Below are 23,933 nucleotides of genomic sequence, written 5' to 3' on the forward strand. Positions count from 1 at the left end.
TAAAATTTCATATTGAGGTTGAATTATATTTTTTAAAAATGCACACTTAAGATTAAAATGTCGACAAGAAAAGCACATAATGTAAATGATGCAATCCAAGATGCTCTGACCAGCAACACTCTTTCCCCCCTCGAAAAAGATCAATTATCCAACATCCAACACGTCCCCCTCTTCTCCAGGTTTCTCTTCCCTTTTGTTTCTTCTCTCGTCTCCTCTTGTCCATGCCTGGTGTGACCTACCCCAAAGGCCTTCATTATTAATTGTCCTTTGGAGACAGGGAAAAGTTCAAAGACTGCGCGGATGGTCCCTTTACTGCGACCGTCTATTGTCTAACATTCATCTCCCTTTACCCTTGTTCCAGGAGTGTATTATCTCCCCTGCCTCATGAGAAAAGAAGGTTATCAATAAGAGCGTAGAGAGCTGCCATCGTGACTGCCAGGAGGTCCTGGCCTCCCAAGTCCACACACAGCTCCCCCACAGAGGGCTAGTTTACTGTTGTTTATCTTTGAGCTGCTAGCTTGTGCCACGCTACACTAGCACATCTTAGGATCGGGCTCTGGTTTCACTTCTTCCTCTCTGACCTCACACTGACCTGCAGTGTGGTCTGCCAGCTCACCTCACCCTCCCATTATAACGCCACTCAAAAGCTACGGACAGTGCTATGAGATAGCGGTGGACGTTTAAATGGACGATGCATTAGGGACGGTTTAGCTTAATCTTACAGTTAACCCCTTAAAATCTTCAACATTTTCTTTCTGGGGAAAAACAAAGTGTTTAGGATTACTTGCCATTAGCGTTAACTGCACAAAATAATGACTGTTTTCAAACAGGTTTCCTTGAACACTCCCCCTTCTGTCATTGGTCCTTACCAACTCACGCCATTGGTTGAGCCAATGTTGCTGTTGTCAGGCAGGTCGGGATGCTCAAGCAAACAAAGTAATGTTTTAAAAGCATCACAGAGCCACTGTGTTTACACTTTCCGAGGAAATCAACCTACGAATGGCTTACTGCGTACTAAGTTTTTCCTGCAACTTAAAAAAAAAAACAATTTACCTCAAACACACACATATAATGCTATTTAAAGAATTAGTTCAATCCTGAATGAAAATTTCCTGATTATTTACTCACCCCCATGTCTTCCAAGATGTCTTTCTTTCATTAGTTGAAAAGAAATTGAGGAAAACATTCAAGGATTTTTCTCCATATTGACTATATAGACTTTAATAAAGGGTTAGCAGGATGAAGGTCCAAATTGCAGTTTCAATGCAGCTTTAAAGGGATCCCAGCTGAGGAATAAGGGTTTTGGCTGGCAAAACGATCTGCTGTTTTCTAAGCATTTCTGCATTACAGAATCATGTTGGCAAGGTCACACAGTTAGTTCTTCGTATGTGTACTTCGGTTCAAAAAGATTTCAGTTTGAAAAACTTTTTTTTGTAAAGGGCATTTGACTTAAACACTGGGTCGGTACTTCCGCCTACGTCACCTTTCCAACATGATTACATAATGTGCCAAAAAAGTATATATTTGTGGTTTAAAAGGATATACATTTTTTTTATTTTTTAGAAAATAACCGATCGTTTCGCTAGATAAGACCCTTATTCCTCGGCTGGGGTCATGTAGAGCCCTTTGAAGCTGCAATTTGGATCTTCAACACTCTGATCCCCATTAAAGTCCACTATAAATGCTACTTAAAAAATGGTAACATGAAATTAAAGTTTTTATTAGAAAGTTTGGTTTTAAGTTTAAAGTTTAAAGTTTGGTTTTATTGAAGTGAAACTTATTATTTAACATCATTGAATCAACCTAAACACATTAATTTATACCAGCAAAACTTTTTGGGGGTTAAAAGTAGAAATAGATTTTTAAGGTTACAATTGCATTTTGCATTTTATTATAAATGCCATTTGACTTTCTTTGCACGTTCGCTTTGTAAACACAAGAGTCTGTACTTCCACCTACGTCACGTGTGACATTTCCAACACGAATACGTAATGTGGTTAAAACATATATATATATATATATATATATATATATATATATATATATATATATAGAGGTATGCATTTTTTTTTATATATATATATATAAAATGACAGATCGTTTTGCTAGATAAGACCCTTATTCCTTGGCTCATGTAGAGCCTTTTGAAGCCCTGAAATGGCAATTTTGGACCTTCAACCCGCTGATCTCCATTGAAGTCCATTATATAACGAAAAATCTCTGAATATTTTTCTCAAAAATGTATTTTCGACTAAAAAAAGAAAGACAAAAAATGTGCAACAAAATTCTTGTTGTGATATTTAACCTGCATCCAGTATGCAGCAAAAGTGTATAAAATATCTGCTTGAATGAAACTGAAGACAAAGCCGGACTTGGTGCCCCATTGTGTGGCAAGCGCACACGCAGCTGGGATGGCACCCCTCACAATAAGTGTTCTGTGGTAAACCCTTATCCCGTCATGTGATATCAAGAGTCACTGTGGTCAGATGATGCAGACTATTGTCTTCAAGGGCTCTTGGGTCACAATCATCTTCCTCTGTCTAATTAGATCATACTGTCTGATGGACTGACACTTATAATTACAGGATAAAACTGAATTAAAAGAGAAATTTATAATTACAAAAAACATATTACTTATAATACAAATTCTATGCCAATCAAATCAAGTACAATTAGTTTAGCCGTATGCCACTAACAGGCTCTTATGCTCAGTGTTGAATCAATTCATCACTGGAGAGCTGACGGGCAGAAGACTATAATGCATTTCCTCTTTTTTTCACTACCGCTTTGCCATAAATGTCACGCTTCGTGGCTCCCCGTCACACTGTACGTCCCCAGCCGAACGTAATAGAGCTCTATGAAAACAAACTCCCATCATATTAGCTTAGTTATTACCACGCTTCACGTCAGAGGAGCTCCAGTAATCTAGTTATAGGACGACACTTGGGTTCTGTTCCCGTTGCGGCCGCTGATAGAATAACCCTTACACTCTTTATGTCTTTATTGAATGCACTTAAGGCAATATTTTAAAATTAGACTGCCAGATAGTGAGTTTCACAGGATTCAGGTTTGACAAAAATAGTTTTTTTCTTTCACCTGCCATTTAAGGGAATATCCGTTCCCGTATCTCTGTCGATGAGCTCACTCGTGATTTCTTCTCATGCGGCTCTTGTGGGAACTGAACTTCCTCAGCGTGTTGGTTAATCATTAGTGGAGGTGACCTGGAGAACGCTACAGTACAGCACATTACATCCAATGGCCTTGACTGTACTTACCAAGGGACGGTGTAATCGCTGCCATCAAATCTGTATTAAAGACTTATCTTTTGTTCGTTACTAGCGCAAATAGCAACACCAACAAGGAGATGTAATTTAATAATTCATAAGGGAAGGTGCAACGAAAGCACACCTACTTTAAACTGCTTCGCTTACCAAACACAAAGAGTTTTTTTTTTTCAGCCTAACTGTCTGGTGATGGCAGTTTAGAGGGACTTAAAGCCAAACTGCTGTAGGCACTCTATATTGTATATTACTCAGAGAAACAGAAACAGAAATTAGATAAGAGTGTGTGATGCTTTCAGGCAATGTTTTTTTTCCAGACAAAATGACTTATTAATGGTCACTAAGTTGCACAGAGGGACCAAGCCCTGCAGTCTTTAGCACCAGCCAAAGAAAACCACCACACAGACACACACACACACACACACACACACACTGGCACATACAGAATAAATCATGGATGTAGTACATACTGTTCAACTTTGCTTTTCCCCTCATGCTGTAAATCTAATATGAGTGTTTCATTTAACTACTTTAAGAATTTATTGACTGCATATCCTGCTCAAGAACATCTTGTGCACAACAATAATAATTTGAATATCTTTATCTTGTTTTCCAGGAAAAATATTAAAATAGCTGTCCTACTTTATATTAGGTGGCCTTAACTAAGTGTGTACTTATTGTATTGCAGAAGACTTTAGCTGCTATTGAGGTGGAATTTAAGGGTGGGTTAAGATGTAAGGGATGGGTCAACAATAATGTCTGTAATAATAAATGTAATTACAGGAATTAATATGCATGCAGGTATTTTTTTTAATTTGTGACCCTTGACCACAAAACCAGTCTTAAGTAGCACAAGTGTATTTGTAGCAATAGCCAAAAATACATTGCATGGGTCAAAATTAAGATTTTTCTTTTATGCCAAAAAACATTAGGATATTAAGTAAAGATCATGTTCAGATATTTTGTAAATTTCCTACTGTAAATATATCAAATATATCTTAATTTTTGATTAGTAATATGCATTGCTAAGAATTGGCTCAAATTTGGTTTTTGGTTACACTTTATTTTAAGGTGTACTTGTTACAATAATACATTTAAGGACTGAGTAATATTAATTAACTGCATGTACTTACTATATATGACCCTGGACCACAAAACCAGTCATAAGGGTCAATTTTTCGAAATTGAGATTTATACATCATCTGAAAGCTGAATATATTGATGGTGTGGTTGGTTAGGATAGGAGAATATTTGTCTGAGATACAACTATTTGAAAAAGTAGAATCTGAGGGTGCAAAAAATATATATAAATATTAAGAAAATCGCCTTTAAAGTTGTTCAAATGAAGTTCGTAAGACTGATTTTGTGGCCCAGGGTCACATATGGTTAGGGTTACTTGCATGTAATTATGCATAATTTATTGGTATTATAATAGTAAGTACATGTAACATGTATAATGATAATTTATTTAATATGTGACACATAAGGGTCAATTTTTTGAAATTGAATAAATTTTCATTGATGTATGGTTTGTTAGGATAGAGCAATATTTAACCGAGATACAACTATTTGAAAATCTGGAATCTGAGGATGCAAAAAAATCAAAATATTGAGAAAATTGGCTTTAAAGTTGTCCAAATGAAGTTCCAAAGAGTTTTGATATATTTACAATAGGAAATTTACTAAATATTTTCATGGAACATAATTTTTACTTAATACCCTAATGATTTTTGCCATAGAAGAAAAATCAATAATTTTGACCCATACAATGTATTTTTGGCTATTGCTACAAATATAGACTGGTTTTGTGGTCCAGGGTCAGATATATGTTCTTTTAAGACAACTTTGCTTCAATTAAATTGTGTTTTAAGGATGTTCCGAAATTTTTCTTTACTGGAGAACGAGACAAAATGCCGATAATGAGAAAGATTTTCACAGTATATAAAAATACCGTCTGATGTCTTTTTTCGGATTAAGAACACGGGATGAACTTGACCGTGTCCCACCAACAAGCATCACATGCTTCCTGTCCTAAAGTGTGACATTGTGACGCTGAATATCCACTTCCTTTAATTGCCTCTCAGCGTTAAGTGCTGCCTGCCATGGGCTGGAATTCTGTTGTCATGAAGAGACCTGTGACAGAACATAAACAGGGCGTTAAGTAGTTTCAAAAGAGCCTGCAAGCTCGCTGGAACTCCTTCCTCCTACAGATAAGTTCCTGGAGTGGCCCAAACTGAAAAACACCTGCCAGTCCCAGCGCTAGTCTTTATGACTCCCTACAAATAGCTTTTGATGGAAAGTTCTTGCACGAACTAGACGGGTCTCCTTTTTTTCAGCCCAGACTCCTTCCGCGTTCTCCCATGTCACCTTGTGTGCAGTCTGCTCAGTGACACCACTGGTGATTATGTCATTATTTTGCTCCAGGGGGTTCAAACACATCTGTAGCACTCGTGCACGGCTTTCTCCAAACCCTGGCACATCTCCCACCCAACCGCCCCGTCTCTGTCTCCCTCCCTCTTCTCTTCATTAGTCTCGGTGCCAGATCCTTTCTTCAGCCAGACAAGAAAGACCCAACTCCAAGCTGCCTTTCTCCTCCTCCTGCCTGCTCCAGTCCTTAGGCCATTCTGTCCTCCCTCTCCCCCCTCCTTCTCCTCCAGATGTCCCTCTTTCTCTCTTTCCCTCCCTCAAACACTCTCTTCTTTCACGGGGTTCAACTGCAATTTGAGACAAATGACTTCATAACCTTTAGCCCAAGCAGGTTTGAACCCAGACCCTCCTCTAGGTCAGAGACCTAGTGCCCCTGAATTTGAAGTGCACATGTCATTGTGGCATTGTTTGCTTTAGTAAACGCAATGATATAGAAGGGTGAAAGGACATCGTGCTCATATGGCGAATCAGATTTAGCATAATAAACGTTCTTTATTAAAGGAATAGTTCGACCAAACTCATTATTACTCACTCTTGTTCCGAAGCAATGCAAATCGATAGATTTACTGTTCCTTCTTTTTCCAATGAAATCGCATTGCATTGAAGTTTAAAAAATGTATGTGACCACTGACTACAAAAATTTCTTCTTCAAAAAAGTCTTAAGTGGCATGGGTATATTTGTTGCAATGGCCAAAAACACAATGTATGGGTCAAAATTATCGATTTTTCTTTTATGCCAAAAATCATTAGGATATTAAGTAAAGATCATGTTTCATGAAGATATTTTGTAAATTTCCGACCATAAATATTTTAAAACTTAATTTTTGATTAGCAATATGCATAGCTAAGAACTTCATTTGGACAACTTCAAAGTCGATTTTCTTAATATTTAGGGTTTTTTTCACCCTCAGATTCCAGATTTTCAAATAGTTGTATCTCGCCAAATATTGCCCTATCCTAACTAAATATACATCATACCTTAATGAAGAGCTTATTTAATCAGCTTGCAAAAAATGGACCATTTTTTTTTTTTGATCAAATGTTTTTTATTGTGTATCTTCAGAGACATACAACACAAGATATACATGAAACACAGAATAGAAACAAAAATAAAAACTCACACAGTTAACCCCCCCCCCCCCCCATCCCAACCCTATGGCCAAAAAATGGACCATTATGACTGGTTTTGCACTGTATTTCAAGTCTTCGAAATGCATCTGACAACTAAATTATAAGTCGTTTAGTTTTGTGCCCTGAATCAAGTTTACACTGAAAAGGTCTGTCCTAAAAGATTTGTTTGTGATACTTTTCTAACAAGCTTATTCTTATACATTTCTCCTTTAGTGTTCCACCAAAAAAAGTGAGTAAATAACAAGTTTTTTTTTTTTTTTTTTTTGCTTGCTTTTTTTTTTTTTTTGGCTGAACAATTTGTTTTATAATGCTTCGTCTTCTCTAGAAAAAAAAAGAAACTAACCAGCGAATGACCTTATTTAAAGGTGAGCGCAAATATATCCACTCACGCACACACACTCGCTACGTGCCAGCGTGCCTTGAGAAATGGGCATATGGTGCTTGCTCAAAGTTTTCTTAAGTATGAAAAATAGTTTTCATCAAGGCCAATGCAGAATCAGCAGCAGCATGCGCATGTTTGTCCAGCATTTGCAGTGAGAACCTAGGCCTGCTTCAAGGTTGTCGGGACAGTTTGTGGAGCTCAGTTGCATCACAGTGGGTTTTGAAAGAATCTTTATCAGACAGGGAAACATGCAATCTGTTTGCCTGATTGACACTCCAGCCAAGAGTTTATCAAACTGCAAGGTTTTGCTTTCTATGCACTATTGATTAGCTGGAGCCGAATGTCCAGCGTTCAGTTTAACGTTTCGCGTTCAACGAGATGTTGTTCTTTTGAAGTTCAGACTAGCTCCCGGACAAGCTGTGATAGAGAGAAACTGAGAACGGGTGGGTGGGAGGCGAGTGGGGTGGACTCTTATGCTTTCAGCCCCCTGGCCTTGAGACTTGTTTGCTCTCTGTCAATCCATTATCTCCTAAAAAAAAAAAAAAGGAAAAACTCAACCTCCTGAAATAGTCTGCGGTATTTAGAAGTTATATTTATTTTAAAAGGTCTTTTTTGTACTGCGTTATGTGCCTTTTAAAAAGTATATATACACATACACACACACACGCACACACATACATGCATACATACATACACAAATATATACAACTTTACATTTTTTGAGGATCCTTACCAGTAGTGAAAGGGAAGTGTTCACTTCTCAGATTAAAGTTTGAGATAGGGAAATGGTGTATATGATGAAGTATGAAATGTGAGTGACAGGCTGCCCTTAGAATGTAAATTAGTAAAAGAAAAGTTATTTAAATAGTTTTATTACATCATTAGATTAGATTTAATTTCATTAATAATAATGCTGCATCATTAGCCAACATAGGCTTATTGGAACTACATTGCCTCTATATACATTTCCGCAAAAACTGATCTATATGAATCATTGCCGTTTCTAGTTAAAATGAACAATAGAGGCAGTAAAACTCAAGACATCTTTTATTCCTTTTCACACAGAGTTTTGATTAATAAAGCCTAATTTTCACACAGTTACTTGTAGAACATTATAGTATGGCTACAAAACAATCCTGCAATTTGAAAACATGCTTTTAATGGTCGTCGTCACATATACAGCTTCATATGAAGGAGTTTTTTAATTCAGAAGGTTTGCTCTGTGGTTTGCACTTGAGTGATGAAGAGCTTCGACAAGAGCCCCTTGAAACTATGGTTCGACAAAACAACTCAAATCCGTATACACTCTTAAAAATAAAGGTGTTTCACGATGCCATAGAAGAACCTTTTTTGTCTAAATGGTTTCATAAAGAACCTTTAACAGCTGAAGAACCTATATTCATAATTCTTCAGATTATAAAAAGGTAAGAACCTTTGACTGAATGGTTCTTTGTGGAACCAAAAATGGTTCTTCTATGGCATCGATGTGAAGAACCTGTGTACACTCTTAAAAGTAAAGGTGCTTTAAAAGGTTCTTCACAGTGATGCCATAGAAGAACCATTTTTACTTCAAAGGTTAAAGGTTCTTTATGGAACCATTTAAATTAAAAAAATGTTCTACTATGGCACTGTGAAGCACCGTGTTTAGGTTTAGGTTTAGGGTTGGGTATTTGAATTCTGAACAGCCGCAATACGTATCACAAGCAGCTTAATAAAAACACAGAAACATGTGCTTGTACTAATGTATTAAAAACCATGATCACATATTGAATGTGTGTTTTAGCGCCACTAGACTTTGAAATGTCTAGTAATGCATATCGAGGCACGTATTTCCAATGAGCCTGGGTTGTCATTAGCACTAAAACGAAATGTTTTCGACTTGTGAGACAATCTCTGAGAAATCTTACCGGCCAGCAGGTGAATTTATCACCTTTGACTGGACGGCTTGGCCTGAGCAAATACAAGCAGTGAGATACACCAGCTCCAAACAGAGGCAATATCAAACAGGAGCCGCAATGAAATGGAAAGTAGACTCTTCCCCTTTAATGATTAACTCTGGTGAGGAAACCAGGACTTTCTTCCCAAGAAGAAACTCTTAGCAGGGACAGAGAGTGGGCCTGGGCTTTCAGTTCCCCACGCTGTGGCCTTTTGAGACACAAAAGTTTCACAGACCTTCAGTCTTCCATCTGCGGTACTCGTCTATGACATTTCCCACACACGCACTCGCTCGGCCCTTCTTCCCCTCCCCACGCAGTCCTTGATTTGTATGGCAGTTATCAGGAGGTAAGTCTCTCCTCAATCAATATTTACCCAACAAACAGAGTCGATTCGGGGGCAGTTTGTATAGAGGGCCCAAGTGCACACGCAGTGGGGTGAATGAATGCTGGTTGAAGTACCGGGGCTGCTGATCATGACTGCTCTACATGTCTCCCCCTCCCTCTCTTTCACCTCTTGTCTTGTGTTTCTCAGTGGAGGGGCGATATAATATCCCTCTTTTCATAAGACGGTCTCTGTGTCCTCTCATCCTTGGCAACAGCAGCGCTGAGGATGCAGTGCTGCCAGAAAACTGATCAAGCTGGGGGGCAGGAACGAGTGGCCAGCTAGTCTTATTTGTAATGATACACCCGAAAGTGATTTTTCAATACAAATCGAGCTTAATTGACATAATTTGTGGCATAATTTGTCCCTCCTTTCTTAAAAAAAAGCAAAAATCAAGGTTACAATGAGGGAATTATAATAGTACACATTTTTAAAAGGTATAAAAGCAGAAATACGAAGCTAGTGATTTTACAAAAGCATTTCTGTTAAACCTTGTGCATTTGTCACTTGTGTAATTGTCAGTTTAGGGTTTTGAAGTTGACAAGGCAATGAAGTTTACATTTTGTGGCTACACTCTTACAGAAAAAGCTTCTTTATTGGCATTGATTGTTCCATAAAGAACCTTAAACATTCATGGAACCCTTCAAATGCAGAAAAGGTTCTTTATTATTTAAAAAAAAATGGTTCTTTTAAGAACTGTTCACTTAAAGGTTCTTTGGGGAACCAAAAATGCTTCTTCGATGGCATCACTGCACAAACACCCTTTTAGAATTTTTATTTTTAAAAGTGTATACTATTTAAACAGTCAGTATTGTAATGTTTCTCCTCAGGAATTATTTTTCAACATCAACATTATGCTATCCACAAATGCTATCAGCTGAACTTAACTTGGATATTCCTTTAGCCATTAATGTTATTTCAGGGACACTAGTATATTATTATGACGTATTATGACATATAGCAAAGAAAATCGGAACTTGGAACTGCTGGAAGTAATTGAGTAATCACTTATGCTTTTCACACTTTCACATCATCTACAGCCAAGAAGCGAAACGCAGCGTGACAGCGTGCACAAAACACGGCAGCCACCGACACACGTAGTGTTTTCTTTATTAGTATTAATTTTCTCCGAGGGCTCTGTGGGCCATTTAAACCGTGCCCGACGTATTTTTCCTCTCAACTTGACTGAATCAGGAGTCCTAAAGAGGGCATATGAAATATTGATGTGGAATTGTCTGCCGTGCGATTCAGCTGTGTTTACCGCACAGCAGAGCGGCCTTAGAGGCTTAGCCTACACAATAGCCGTAACAAAAGAACAACAGCTGATCCGTGTGAGGCGAGGAGGTGACAAAACAGTTAAAGCATGCTGCTGGCTATGGGCAAGCAGTCAGCAGATGCAGACAAAAGGGTTTGTGACAAGAATAACTCTCCCTCTCCCTCTCTCTCTCTCTCTCTCTTTTCCTCTGTCTCTCTCTCTCTCTCTCTCTCTCTCTCTCTTTCCAAGGCAAGCAGTCAAGAGGATCCAAAATACCAATACCCTTTTCTCCTTGACATTGTCTTCTTCCCTAGTCAGCATTTTACTGCCCTTTTATGGTAAAAAAAAATGAGTTGGAGAAATTCCTCACAGGAATATTCTTAGCAATGCAGCACTCCTGGGCTTTACCCTACGTAAGCGTCAGCGGCTAAGCAAAGCAATCAGATTTGATGTGAACATATCTCTCTCGCCAATTGGATAAAGACAAATCTATTAGGTATAAAATCATCACATTAGCACTAAACAGGTGCGCAAACCTGCTTCGGAAATTTTAAAGATCTTTCTGAGCCCTGCCTTCCAATTAAAAGCCAATCAAGTTTAGGACGTGAAAAAAGGGTCATGAAACTGAGACATGATTAAATGAAATCAGTTAATCATTTTTTGAACCAGGTCACTAAAGTGAATCATTTAAATGAACCAACTTCAAATGAATCAATGAATCTTTTTTAATCAATTCATTAAAATGAATCATCCAATTAAACCAACTCACTAAGGGTGTGTTCACACTTGTAGTTCGGTTCGTTTGGTAAATTTGGTCTGGACCAAAAAGGAAAATGATCCATTTAGACCTGGTCCGCTTAGTGTTCACACTGCCATTTTTGACAGCAAACCTAAAGATACTGAATCTAAAGGCATAGTGATATGTTCACAACCTGTTTGGTTGGGTTGAGTGAGGTATATTTTGTGATGGAACTCACCGAACACCTCAAAAGGAAAAGTTACGTTCGATTTAAAGTGGCGCGGAGAGTGTATGACACCAAAGTATCTACTCACTGATTGGTCTGCTCAGCGCCGCTTTAGGTCGAACACACCTAATGCCGTCTGCTGTACTAAGCATGCTAATTGTTGCGTGAATATGATTTTATTTTTACCACATCACAAAGAGCTCATAAAAGGCACTTTACCTCCTTGTTGCTCCATGTTTGCCCTCTGCTTATTGTTTTAAATACACAGCATGTTCTCTTCATGAAATCAAGTTTCATTACTTCCTGTTTATGGTTTGTTTAGAAGTATTTGGTCCGTGTCGTGTTCATATTTCAATTGAACCACACCAGAGTTTGTTTGGAAGTGGACCAAGACCCATCTTTTTAGTGGTCTCTGTCCGCTTGTTTGGAGAGAACCAGGTTTCGGATGGCAGCGTTCACACTTACTCAAATGAACGACACTAACAGAGCAATCACACCAGAGTTCGTTTTAATCGAACCAAACATGACAAGTGTGAACACACCCTTAAATGAATCAGACCTCCTAATACTATTTTGTAAAACTTCACCACAACTTGTTGAAAAATCTATGCCATTATGCTACACTGTTTTTACTTTTCTACTGAAGGACTTGCATTGACATCATCAACACAATTAATTTAGTGTTTAATCTAAATATTTTGACAAATCGAAAAATGTGCTCATATAGCAAGCCGAAGGCATCACCAAGATGGCCGCCAAACAGACCTACTTGCCTTTAAGGTACTATGCTAGCATCCAAAAGCGACAGACTCCCTTCTGCGACCACACAAATTTGAGAAAGGCACCTTTATCACTTTTTTCTTTCTTCCTGTGTGCAATTATTCCGTTGTTTTTTCCAGAAAGCTGCTGGCCATTGTCTGAGGGGGTGGAAGACTTATAAAAGCGTGAAAAAAAGTAGGGGAGAGGGTATGTTGTGAGTTGGGGTGTTGGGGAGGTTGGATATCTATAACCTTTGTAATCCCCCCCACCTCTCTTCTCTTTTTCTTTCTCACCCCCTCCATTCCATGTGACATTCATTCATCAGCCAAGTGCGTTTGGCAAGCCCTTCGCCTATGAGCGCCGTCCCAGTGACCACTAACCTTGGTATGTCCTGACACTCGTGATGAGTATCTGCAGGACACAGAAGGCAAGCAGGCTGCTATGTCAGGCCTTTATTGTGTACTGCCGAGGCTGGGGACAGTCAGCATAATCAAACAAATGACCCCTGAAGGCTGTGCCCCTCGGGGAGGGAGAAGTAGAAGGAGACAGAGCTCTGGCCAAAAGCACTTGGGCAGGATTTTTTTATCTCCTCTTCTCTTCTCTTCCCCCTCCCTTCCTATGATCTTGCCCCAGGAGAAAGAGTGGAGGAGGGGAGAAATTACTGTACGCCACTGTACAAAAATGTCACCCGTTTGAGACGGACGGAGTTCGGGCATGGCAGTGTTGCGGTGATACTTTGAAACTGCGCTAAGCTACTTGTAATTTAAAGAAACATTTTTGAACCAGTTCATTAAAATGAATCATCTAAATGAGCCATCACAATGCTATTTGAAAGAAATGGTTCCAAGAACAAAATTGAATGATGATTCAGTTGAATCAAGTTTATTAAAATTGCCAGAGTGAACCAACTCACTAAAATGAGTCAGATTTCCCAAAGCCATTAAGTGATTGAAACGAACAAATCAAATGTTCTAATAGTGAATCATTCAAAATGAATGACTTCCCAATGCTATTCGACACAGAGCTACTTGTTGAAAACACTAGCTTGTTACTAGAAAAGCTATGATCTTATGTTGGTCCATTCAGTTAGCAACGCAGCTACTTTTAGCTATTTACACCGGAACACATCTTAAAAGGGAGGTAGGCTGAGGCGTTACAGCATATAAACCCAATCAAGCCATCAACTACACTCCGGTGAATCATACCATCTAGTTTAACTGCCATTGTAAGTTCAGTATTTATAGCCATGCTATAATTTAATACTGCATCACAACCAAAAGTCAAGCACTTATGATTGTGGCGGCAGAGTGAAACATCTTCCACACCAGTCAAGGCCTTTCAGACAAGGGTATGCCTTTGATGACAGTATATTTAACACATAATGGAAAAAAGAGAGCTGGGGATGGTGTGGGTCACATGGATGAGATTCTTTGTCCAGACAACTGCTCACCTGGCAGGGCCTTTGAGGAGCAGTCAGAGTCTGATTGATAGTAGTGATGCCAAACTAAGCGCTGATCCCGATCCACAGGGGAGGGCTGCATTGATAAAACCAACTATAGGGCTGCAACTTTAACCTTGCAGTGGAGGATGAATATTAGATGGTGTCATGAGCTTTGATGCGAGCACATTGATTCGGGGTCCTTGGAGGAAAAACTGCTCTGGATCTTTCCACACCCTAGAATGAAAGTTAATGGGGTCCAAAACAACATTAGACCACACTGACTTATAGTGAATCTGTAAGGCATGAATTAAACAAATAACACATTCTACAGACATTTTTGGTCATACAGATAAGAGTAATGAATTTAGTAATGTTTGAATCTACTGTATTTGTGTGCGCACACAGTAACAACAAAACATTGTGCTTTTGTAAAATAATGAAAGCAAACAGGATGCGCTTTCTGCTGTTTCGGTCTCTGTGAGCGCGAAACTCTGTGTATACTTGCCTTACAGGCATGAAAAATATTTAAAGAATGAAATGTCTACTTTCAAATGAATCCATTCAAATGGAAAACAAATATTCTCAGAATCCGTATGAAACATGCATACAGGCACTACTCCGGAGTCAGTGACGACGAGTCAATGTCGCCGACTTAATCTCTTAAGCCGAAAACAATATTCATATTATTACCAGCTCTCTGATGCCCGCAATTTATATACACTATAACTACCCGACGATATAATTGCTAGAGAAAGCATTGAAATATATTTATTCTGTAGCAGTGTTGCCAAGTGGGCAGTTTTCCCACAGAATTGAGCTACTTTACCACTGTTGTAGCGGGTTGTTTTTCATGCCTGCGGGTTGAATCACCCCCAAAAATGTAATATTTAGTTCCTGGAATGCTAATTTTACTAGGGTAACCACTGCCAAAAAAAAATGTGTGTTTTACCCTCCGGAACACAATTTTTACTGGCTAGTTTTGAGTAGTAACTGGGCGGGTTTTGTTGTGAAAAAATGGCAACCCTCTTCTGTAGTACACGTCATTTCCTTTCCGAACGCGATATTCAGATTTGTGCACATCCCTAAATATCTTTCAAGTTCCAAAGAAGATAATGTCATACAGATTTGGAACACCATGAAGGTGAACTATCCATTAAAGCATTCTTACTGCATCCCTCAAAGGCTAGCGCGTTCGCTGTGGCCTGTAGTAACACTTTTAATATGACAACAACAGTATGTCCTCATATGCAACCTTTGTGTCTGTTTCTGTGTGCCTGCGTGCCTGCTTACCCATCTGTGTTCGAGCGTGTGGGTGTTTGTGAGCGTGTGTGGCAGTAAGCACCATGTCTGGGAAGTGTCTTGTCTAGCTGTAGGGGAGGTGACTTAGTTCTTTGCCTGGCTAATCATCTCTATAGTGTTAGCGGAGAGGGACTGTCACTGGTGCTAAAGAGATCACAGGGCCAGTCTACAGTACGCCCCCGGTCTTGGCCCTCTCTCACGAACAACAACCTCGCGCCAGAGAGGATGTGTTCCGGTTGTGGAGAACAAACTCCTCAGTAGTGCCCTACATGCTACCTGATTGCTTTGATCAGGAAAACACTGCTGTTAGAGGTCCAGACCTTGTCCAAGAGCACCGACTTACGGATAACTTGCTCTGAATTCCTCCACCTGCGAAGGAGGCTACAGCTTTATGATGTTCGTTACAGAGTTTTGTTTCACTGGAACTTGATAAGAAGCATAGCAGTATTTAGTATTTTATGGACCGCTGTCAGCGCCAGAATCTTCTCCTTCCCCTTCTAGAAGTGGAAGCATATTGAGACAAAAAGACATTTTATGAGACATCGCTAACAATCTTGTGTCAAATAAAGGGAAGTCAACAAATTATGTTTCGCTCCCTCTAGGAAGTAGACTCTAAAAGAGGAACAGCTCAGGTAATGTTTAACCCAATGAGTTCCTCATGGTTACAACCTCACAAATTCTGCCACGTTCAAAACATTGACTGTAAGGTGTTGTTATGTGATGGTTTGACCTGTTTCGATTTTAAAAAATGTCTTGCTGCTCTTTTTTTACATCCCATGATGCTGCAGTTTGACAAAAAGGCAGGATAATTGATATAAAAGACCAGCAGAAACAAAGAGGAATTAGTGTAGCAACAACTTGGCAGCTAGTTTTTGCCAGAAGGGTCTTTCAGCTCTTGTAGGGTAGAAGTGCAAAATCCTATTTTCTTGTTCCTTTTGACTTGTCTCTCTTTCTTCTCTTTTCTTAATCAGAGACTTGGGATTGAAACCTAATATGTTTATTAATGTCATTGTCTCCTTGTGTATCAGCAGGTTCCGGAGCGATTCCTGGAAGTGGCACAGATCACGTTACGGGAGTTTTTCAATGCCATTGTGGCAGGCAAAGATGTTGATCCTTCCTGGAAGAAGGCCATATACAAGGTCATCTGCAAGCTGGACAGTGAGGTCCCAGAGATTTTCAAATCTCCCAATTGTCTGCAGGAGCTTCTGCATGAGTAGTGATTTGAATTGCTTACCAAGTATCATCCCTACTTTTCTCGAATCTTTACAAAGTAAGAGGTAGCATTCCTATTTTTAAGTCCCGGCTACTTTTGAATGACTTAGCAGTTAATTTTTTCCGTGCTTCTTTTTTTGGGGAAGTCTATAAGATTCTTGATTGTTTTGACTGTATTCGATCCTTACCCCTTTTTTCCTTGCCTTTAAAACGGGCATTACCATGTTTACCACACGATGGTTAACAAATGGAACTGACACCCTGATTTTCTCTTTTATTGGTCTTTTTTTTTTTTTTTTGAGGGCTTTGTTTTAACCCCGGATGTTTGCAATGTGTGATGGTTTTACTATTGCTGAATAAGACTTGCATTTGTAGCTTGTATAGATGTAATTATTATTTATGATTAATATAATTATTACCATTAATGTTATTAATGCTTGCTGCAAAAAAGGACGAAAGCAAAAGAAAGACAAAAAATTGACATGTGGTATTCTTGTTTTCTCATGGCAATGCTACAGAAAATAAATTATTCTTTGGACAAAAAAATAATAATAATAAAGAGGGGTATACATTTTCTATGTGGGAAATTCATATATATAATATATATAAATATATATATATATTTGATGTTATTCTTGAAAGAAACAGCATTAACTGTTTTTTGGTTTAGCCATTCTTCTATGTTGGCTAGGGTCCAATGTTCTTGTGTTTTGTGTCCACATTGATAGCACTGGCTCTAGGGAGGGAGGCCTACTCGTAGGTTTTTTTTTTTTCCTTCACGGAGCAGCCTCTCCTGTAACTAAGCAACATGGCCATTTCATACTGGGGCAAGCCAGTTCGGCACAAAAAAAATGGACGCCTTCCCACTGAGAAACCATTCTTGCTCATAAAAAGCACACTGTCACAACTGCTCACATAAACACACACACACACCCCACTCTCATACATACACGCTAATTCACAAACACAAACACGTGCCGTACGGCGTCAAGACAAGAGAATTGTTGCTGTTGTTGATTTCCTCCACCTGCTAGCTGGGAACACCTCTATAATTGGACCGTAAATTTAGTAGATTATCTCCAGTTTGGTTTACACTGTAGAGATTTTGGCTGAGAACATTAGCGAAAGTAAAACTGTCTTGTTTTGTTTTTGTTTTTGTTTTTGTTTGTTTTTTTCTTTCTACATACTGAATTGTACATAGTTTATTTGTTAGAAATGTACAGATTTTCTTAATACTCACAATCATCTGATTATGCTATGGCAGTGTACAGTTTATCAGTAGTGAAACGTCACGTTAGACTTGTTCAATTGTACATTTTTTTATGAACCATATGAAGAATTGATTTTCAAAAGCTAAGAGATCCACGCAAAATCAACCAATTACATTTACAACCATTACCCTACTCTAGAAAGAAAAGAAAAGAAAAGCACAGTTTCTTATCAAAACAGTGTTCACAAAAGAAAAGAGGGCCTTCTTTGTCCATCCCTTCCTAGTTCATAAATAAGAGTCGGCAGTAGAGGGCAAGGACTGGACATGTGATCTGCTCTGGAAGCCTGTGCCGTTTGCATTGGGCAAATCCAGCTGATGAATTGAAACGCAGGCCGGCAATTATTGTCAGCACAATGCCTTAAAAAACCTGCTGACTTCTAGATTAATGGGCACAAAAGAGCATGAGGTGCTGTCATTCTGTCGCCAGGGCTGGCATCATCCACAGCCCCCGGACAACGCACAAAACGCCAAGCTATTCACTATGCATTGTAAAGAGAAGGAAAAACAAACCCCCCCAAACAAAGTTAAAAAAGGAGATGTTTGGCCCTGTTCTGTTCTCAAGTCACTCCTTTATAGTGTTGGGGGAAATTACTTTTAAAAGTAATGCATTACAATATTGAGTTACTTACGTTACGTTAATTACGTTTTATGGAAAGTAATTTGAAAATGTCTACTCTGTAAAAAGTTTTCACCAGTTTCAACTTAAAAACTTAAGATTAGCAGCTGCTCCTCAGATTTTAAGTTAAATCAACTTAAGCCGTTTAAATTTACAAGTTAAATCAACTAATTTTTATTGTAATAAGTTAAAATGACTTGCAGTTTTAAGCTGATTTAACTTGAAAACTTAAGTCAGCTGCTGAACTTAGGTTTTTAAGTTGAATCTGGTGAAACCTTTTTACAGTGTATGTTTGACAAATGTAAACGCCTTTTTACAGCAAAAAGTAAAAGTTAAAAAAAATGTCAACTCTTCAGCAATAAACAAATTTTAGATTATCTCCAGTAATTTTGGTTTATTACTGTGGATTAATTGGATCATCGAAGCTTGGCAGCAAAGACATCAGTTAATAAAATGGGATTAAATACATAAAGGGTATTTGTATTATTTAACATATTTAATTATTGCAGGTTTGCTTCATTTTTAGTGAGTGAGATGAATTAACCCATTGTTCACATTTATTCTAGAACTAAAGTAACATCTTACTCACAATTTCTCTCAACATGGGGACTTTTAATCAACACTGTAAAACCCAAAAGTTATGATAACTCGAACCGTTTGAGAAAACCAGTTGTCTTAAACCATTCACAATAAATATGAGTACTTTAAACTCATCTACATTGAGTTAAGTTAATTTAACTCAATGTAAATGAGTTTATAGTATTCATTTTTATTGGTTTTAAAACTTAAATGGTAACTCTTCAGGTTTTACAGTGAATGGGGGAAAAAGTAACTCAGATATTTTCTTGTCAGTTAAAAAGGAATGTGTTACTTTACTAGTTACTTGGAAAAAGTAATATTATTATTTTTGTAATGCATTACCCCCAACACTACTCCTTTACATGCATTGTGATAGATAAATAAATGATTCTTTTAAATTATAAGGATTTCAATTTAGCAAATAGTGGTGCTTAGTTGAATTCAGCTGTTCATATTCACAGGCACACTTAATGGATCTGATAATTGCCTGTGCCTAGTGTTAATTACACCAGCAATTTTTTACTAAATATCTAAATATTTATACGACATAAAATCTAATAGAAATAACTGATTTGAATTCTAAAACCTAAAAAATATACAACAAAATAGCACAAACTGAAACTGAGGGTTCTCCTTAGTAAAAGGTTCTGGCTAATGAACCACATGCAAAGTCCAGGAAAACGACTTTTTACAGCCCATTTGAAAAAGAACACATGAATCTGATGTACTTCAAGCCATTTTGACGTAGCACAGAGGCAATACGTGTGCATAAGTGTGTGTGTGTGTGTGTGTGTGTGTGTGTGTGTGTGTGTGCGTGCTTACCTGTGCATGTGCGTGTTTGCAGGGAGTGTGTGATATACACGCATGGTAGTACGTTAGTTTTAGTTCCCGTAAGGACTTCTGTTTATTTTCTTTTATCTATTGTTTCTCTTTTTGAGCTTTTATTTGTATTTATCACTGTCCTGCATCTTTAAGACAAACCAGAGGGAGGTTGCGTTCAACATCTCGACTCTACTTTTTTTTTTTCTTGCTATTGTACTAGAAGTGTTATGATGTTTTTAAATGTTTCGAGTGGCTATTTTTCTCCCCTTCATCTCACCACCGTCGAAGGTGTTCTCGATCGGTCTGCATTCATTTGGTATTGAAATGAGATGGATCTGTTTGCGTGGTTACACAGGGTCATTTGTTGCTTTGTGTCGAAAAATGTAGCCGTGTACATTTCGCACTCCATTAAGGACACTCTCTGGAAAAAAAGAAAAAAAAAAAAAAAACTCTCTGAATAACCTTGATTCAAAGTTTGGGTATGATGTATACGTTCATCTCACTTGTGATACACTATTGCGCATTTACATTTGACATAAGACTTTTTTATTTGTTTTCATGCAATGGAGAAAAAAAACTGTCATGTAGTGATCTGTACAAATCAATTGCCAAACTGAAGTTTGGGACTTTTTTATTACAAAGAAAGATGTTACAAAGAGAAACGGAAGAAAGAAACTTTGTATATGACTATATTTCTGGGAAGGGGAACAATTATTTGTACTGAATGCAATGTGTTGTACAAGACTCTTGACTCTTTGTAGATTTATGATGCTGTATTTATGAGGTGTGTGCTCCCTGAAGGGTTTTAAACATGATTTCACTGGCTTCGACATGTATGTAAATACAAACCGGAATTGAAAAAACACTGCCTTTCTATGATTTAGCAATATGATGTAAATAGCATTATGCTTTTTTTGTATGGAAGAATTCTTTGATTCTAGTATGGTAATTCCAGCTGAAACTGTTACAATTTCTTTGATATGTTTTGAAGGATACACATACATTGTTAACGGGATAGCGTTGTGGATTTTGTTGTCAATTTGTCATGCAGAAGTTTCATAATTTATTGGTTTAATTTATCATAATTTATTTGGTGATGGTGTACACTTTTTGGTATTTCTGGGGATGTATTGTAATATTATTTGGTAGACAGAAACGATATAAACGCCCTCCTAAGCTCCTTAAACTCTGTAGAGACATAAAGAGACACTTATGTCCAGGTAGCCATTGTAATTTCAGACACTGTAGTCGTAAGAGACGCTTGAAGAAAAAAAAAAACCAAAAGGAAAGAAAAAGAAAAAAAAACAACGATGTAACTACAAACTACAAAACTTTTCTTCTATCTTGTTTGGAAGGTGAAAAAATTGTGTGTTTTGAAGTTTTTATTTCTAATCACTTAATCAGACTTTTACCTTTGCTTTTTACCACCTACACAATACAGTAGTCAAAGTGCCTCGTGTGCCTTCCATCTCCTCGGAACTGAATGTATGTGCAGTATATATGCAAGCTTGTGCAAAATAAAAACTAAGTCCTAGATCAGGTGTTTCCTTTTGCCATTTGTCATCATTTAGATCAGCATGTTAATCAGAGAGAGAAAAAAAGCAAGGAGATTCGGAGTTGCCTGTGATGCCAGAAGAAGGACTTAAAGTAATATTTTTAAACTCATTTTTATTTTCATTTAAAAAAGTGAATAATGTTAAATTAGTCATACAATACTGTTTCAAAAGTACACACTGCAAACAATGCTTTTCTTACTTAGATTTTGTCTTGTTTCCAGCCAAAATATCAAAAAAAGTTATAAATCAAGAAATATTTTCTAGATGAGTAAAAATTATTTTCTTGTTTTCAGGAAAAAAAATGCTTTTCTTACTTAGATTTTTGTCTTGTTTCCAGCCAAAATATCTAAAAAGTCTTAAATCAAGAAGGATTTTCTAGATGAGTAAAAATTATTTTGTTTTCAGAAAAAAAATGCTTTTCTTACTTAGATTTTTTTGTCTTGTTTCCAGCCAAAATATCTAAAGTTATAAATCAAGAAAGATTTTCTAGGTGAGTAAAAAAAAAATCTTGTTTTCAGAAAAAAATGCTTTTCTTACTTATATTTTTTGTCTCGTTTTTTTAACCAAGATATCTAAAAAGTCTTAAATCAAGAAGGATTTTCTAGACGAGTAAAAATTATTTTGTTTTCAGAAAAAAAATGCTTTTCTTACTTAGATTTTTTGTCTTGTTTCCAGCCAAAATATCTAAAAAGTCTTAAATCAAGAAGGATTTTCTAGATGAGTAAAAATTATTTTCTTTTTTTTAGAAAAAAAATGCTTTTCTTACTTAGATTTCTGTCTTGTTTCCAGCCAAAATATCTAAAAATGCTTAAATCAAGAAGGATTTTCTAGACAAGTAAAAATGGTCTTCTTTTCAGAAAAAAACAAGTCAAAATTAAGTGAGCTTTTGCTTAGAACAAGCAAAATAATCTGCCAATGAGGCAAGCAAAAAAATCTTATTTCAAACAGAAAATAAGATCATTTTTCTTACCCTATTGGCAGATTATTTAGCTTGTTTCAAGGAAAAACACACTTAATTTTTACTTGTTTTTTCTGAAAACAAGACAATAATTTTTACTTGTCTAGAAAATCTTTCTTAATTTAAGCATTTTTAGATATTTTGACTGGAAACAAGACAAAAAATCTAAGTAACTCTAAGTTCTGTTATGTTATATTAAATTTTACATTTTTGCCATGACAAATAACATTTAAAACTCTGGCTCAGACTAAAATATGGGTCTTTACTGCTTAAATAAAATGTAATAATGTTAAGTTTTAACAGAAGAATTAGTGTGCAAGGTTTAAGGATTTTATAAAATTCCCCAAAAAACGACCTTCAATTATACGCAAGTGTCTCACAGAAAAAAACAAAGATCTTTGCTTAATAAATAGTGTTGACTCTAACTCTATAGCTATTAAGAAATGTATAAATCAGGACTGCTATTTTACCATTCTTTGATCCACCTTTAATAGAGCCACTAATGGCTCAATTCATCAAAATATCACAGTAGCCGTTTCCTGATGAAGTTGTCTTTGGCAAAACACTAGAAAGGTGTCATTTCAACTGGATTAATAAGAACAATCTGAAACGGACATAAAAAAAATAATAAATACACACATCAGCGTTCAATCTTAATTGCAAAGAAAGAGGGCGGAAAAGGTGCACGTGGGGAGAAAAGAGCAGCGCTCGCGCTATTGTGGCTCGTGCGGCGTTGTGGAGGGAAGCGGGGCGGCCGCTGCTGTAATTTATAGTCTGATACAAAGAGGCACTTTAGCGGGCCCGGACCGCTCCAGCGGCTCCGCTGAACAGGAGGTGGGGTCAGCCTCCCCCCCCAGCGCCACCCTCCGCGCCATAATGACGAGCAGAGCCGCTCGCCGCTCCCCTTCTGTTTGATTTCATCATCACGCCTTTGAAAAGCACATCTTAACAGCACAACAATAAAACAGCTGTGTTTGTGTTGGCCCATTCATTGTTGAAAATTTTACCACCATCCCCTCTTCTCTCCCCTCCCTAAAGAGATAACACGAGAATAATGTCGCTACCGTGATGCTCTCTCAGAAAAGAGAAAGGAAAGATCGCTGTTATTAATTGGTTGTTATTAAAGCCGAGGGAGGGGGGGATAAAGGTTTTGTTCGATATTCTCGCAGGCCTGAGGTAGAACGAATTTTGATCGCTTATTTTTTCTGAAAAAATAAAGCGCTTTTTTGTAAGCGGCGAACCGGCTGACCTCTGTCAGATCGGGTCATTTTGTTTTGGTTTATGTAGAACTAGCACTAACAGGCGTGTGTGACCTTCCCTTTATCAAGAAGACAATGACCTCATCATTCCTTCTGGCATTACATGCAACTTCAGATGCAGCTGCATCGGTTTGGATCCACAGCTCAGGGTTGAAAAGCGCCAGGCTTTCTTCTTCTGGGTTCTTTTCGCGAACCTCTGGGGCTTCCCGCCTCAGCTCGGGGCCGACAGGCTCCTTGCAGTTGGGCTGAAGCAGCATCCTTGCATTACACGAACAGTCTGCTTCATAATCAAATACCATCTGTCGCTACATCTGAACCTGTTTTTAACATCTGTGCTTTCTGGTCTTAACAAAGCTTTAAAAACCAATTCACAACTTTCACAGCTCACCGAGCTGGATGTGT

At 37.8% G+C, this 23,933-nt stretch overlaps 1 protein-coding gene across 3 annotated transcripts in view; it reads left to right on the plus strand.

The window, feature by feature from the left end:
• The window catches only part of prox1a (prospero homeobox 1a), a 35,429-nt gene extending 18,382 nt beyond the window's left edge, over window positions 1-17,047 (plus strand). For all 3 annotated transcript variants that reach the window (XM_073826928.1, XM_073826927.1, XM_073826929.1), the window contains exon 5: window positions 16,291-17,047. In XM_073826928.1, the coding sequence (XP_073683029.1) occupies window positions 16,291-16,476 (186 nt within the window). In that variant the 3' untranslated portion in view covers window positions 16,477-17,047. The remainder of the gene's footprint in view (window positions 1-16,290) is intronic.
• Window positions 17,048-23,933: the final 6,886 nt, after the last annotated feature.

The sequence above is a fragment of the Garra rufa genome, chromosome 21 (assembly GCF_049309525.1).
Source record: "Garra rufa chromosome 21, GarRuf1.0, whole genome shotgun sequence".
Classification (NCBI taxonomy): domain Eukaryota; kingdom Metazoa; phylum Chordata; class Actinopteri; order Cypriniformes; family Cyprinidae; genus Garra; species Garra rufa.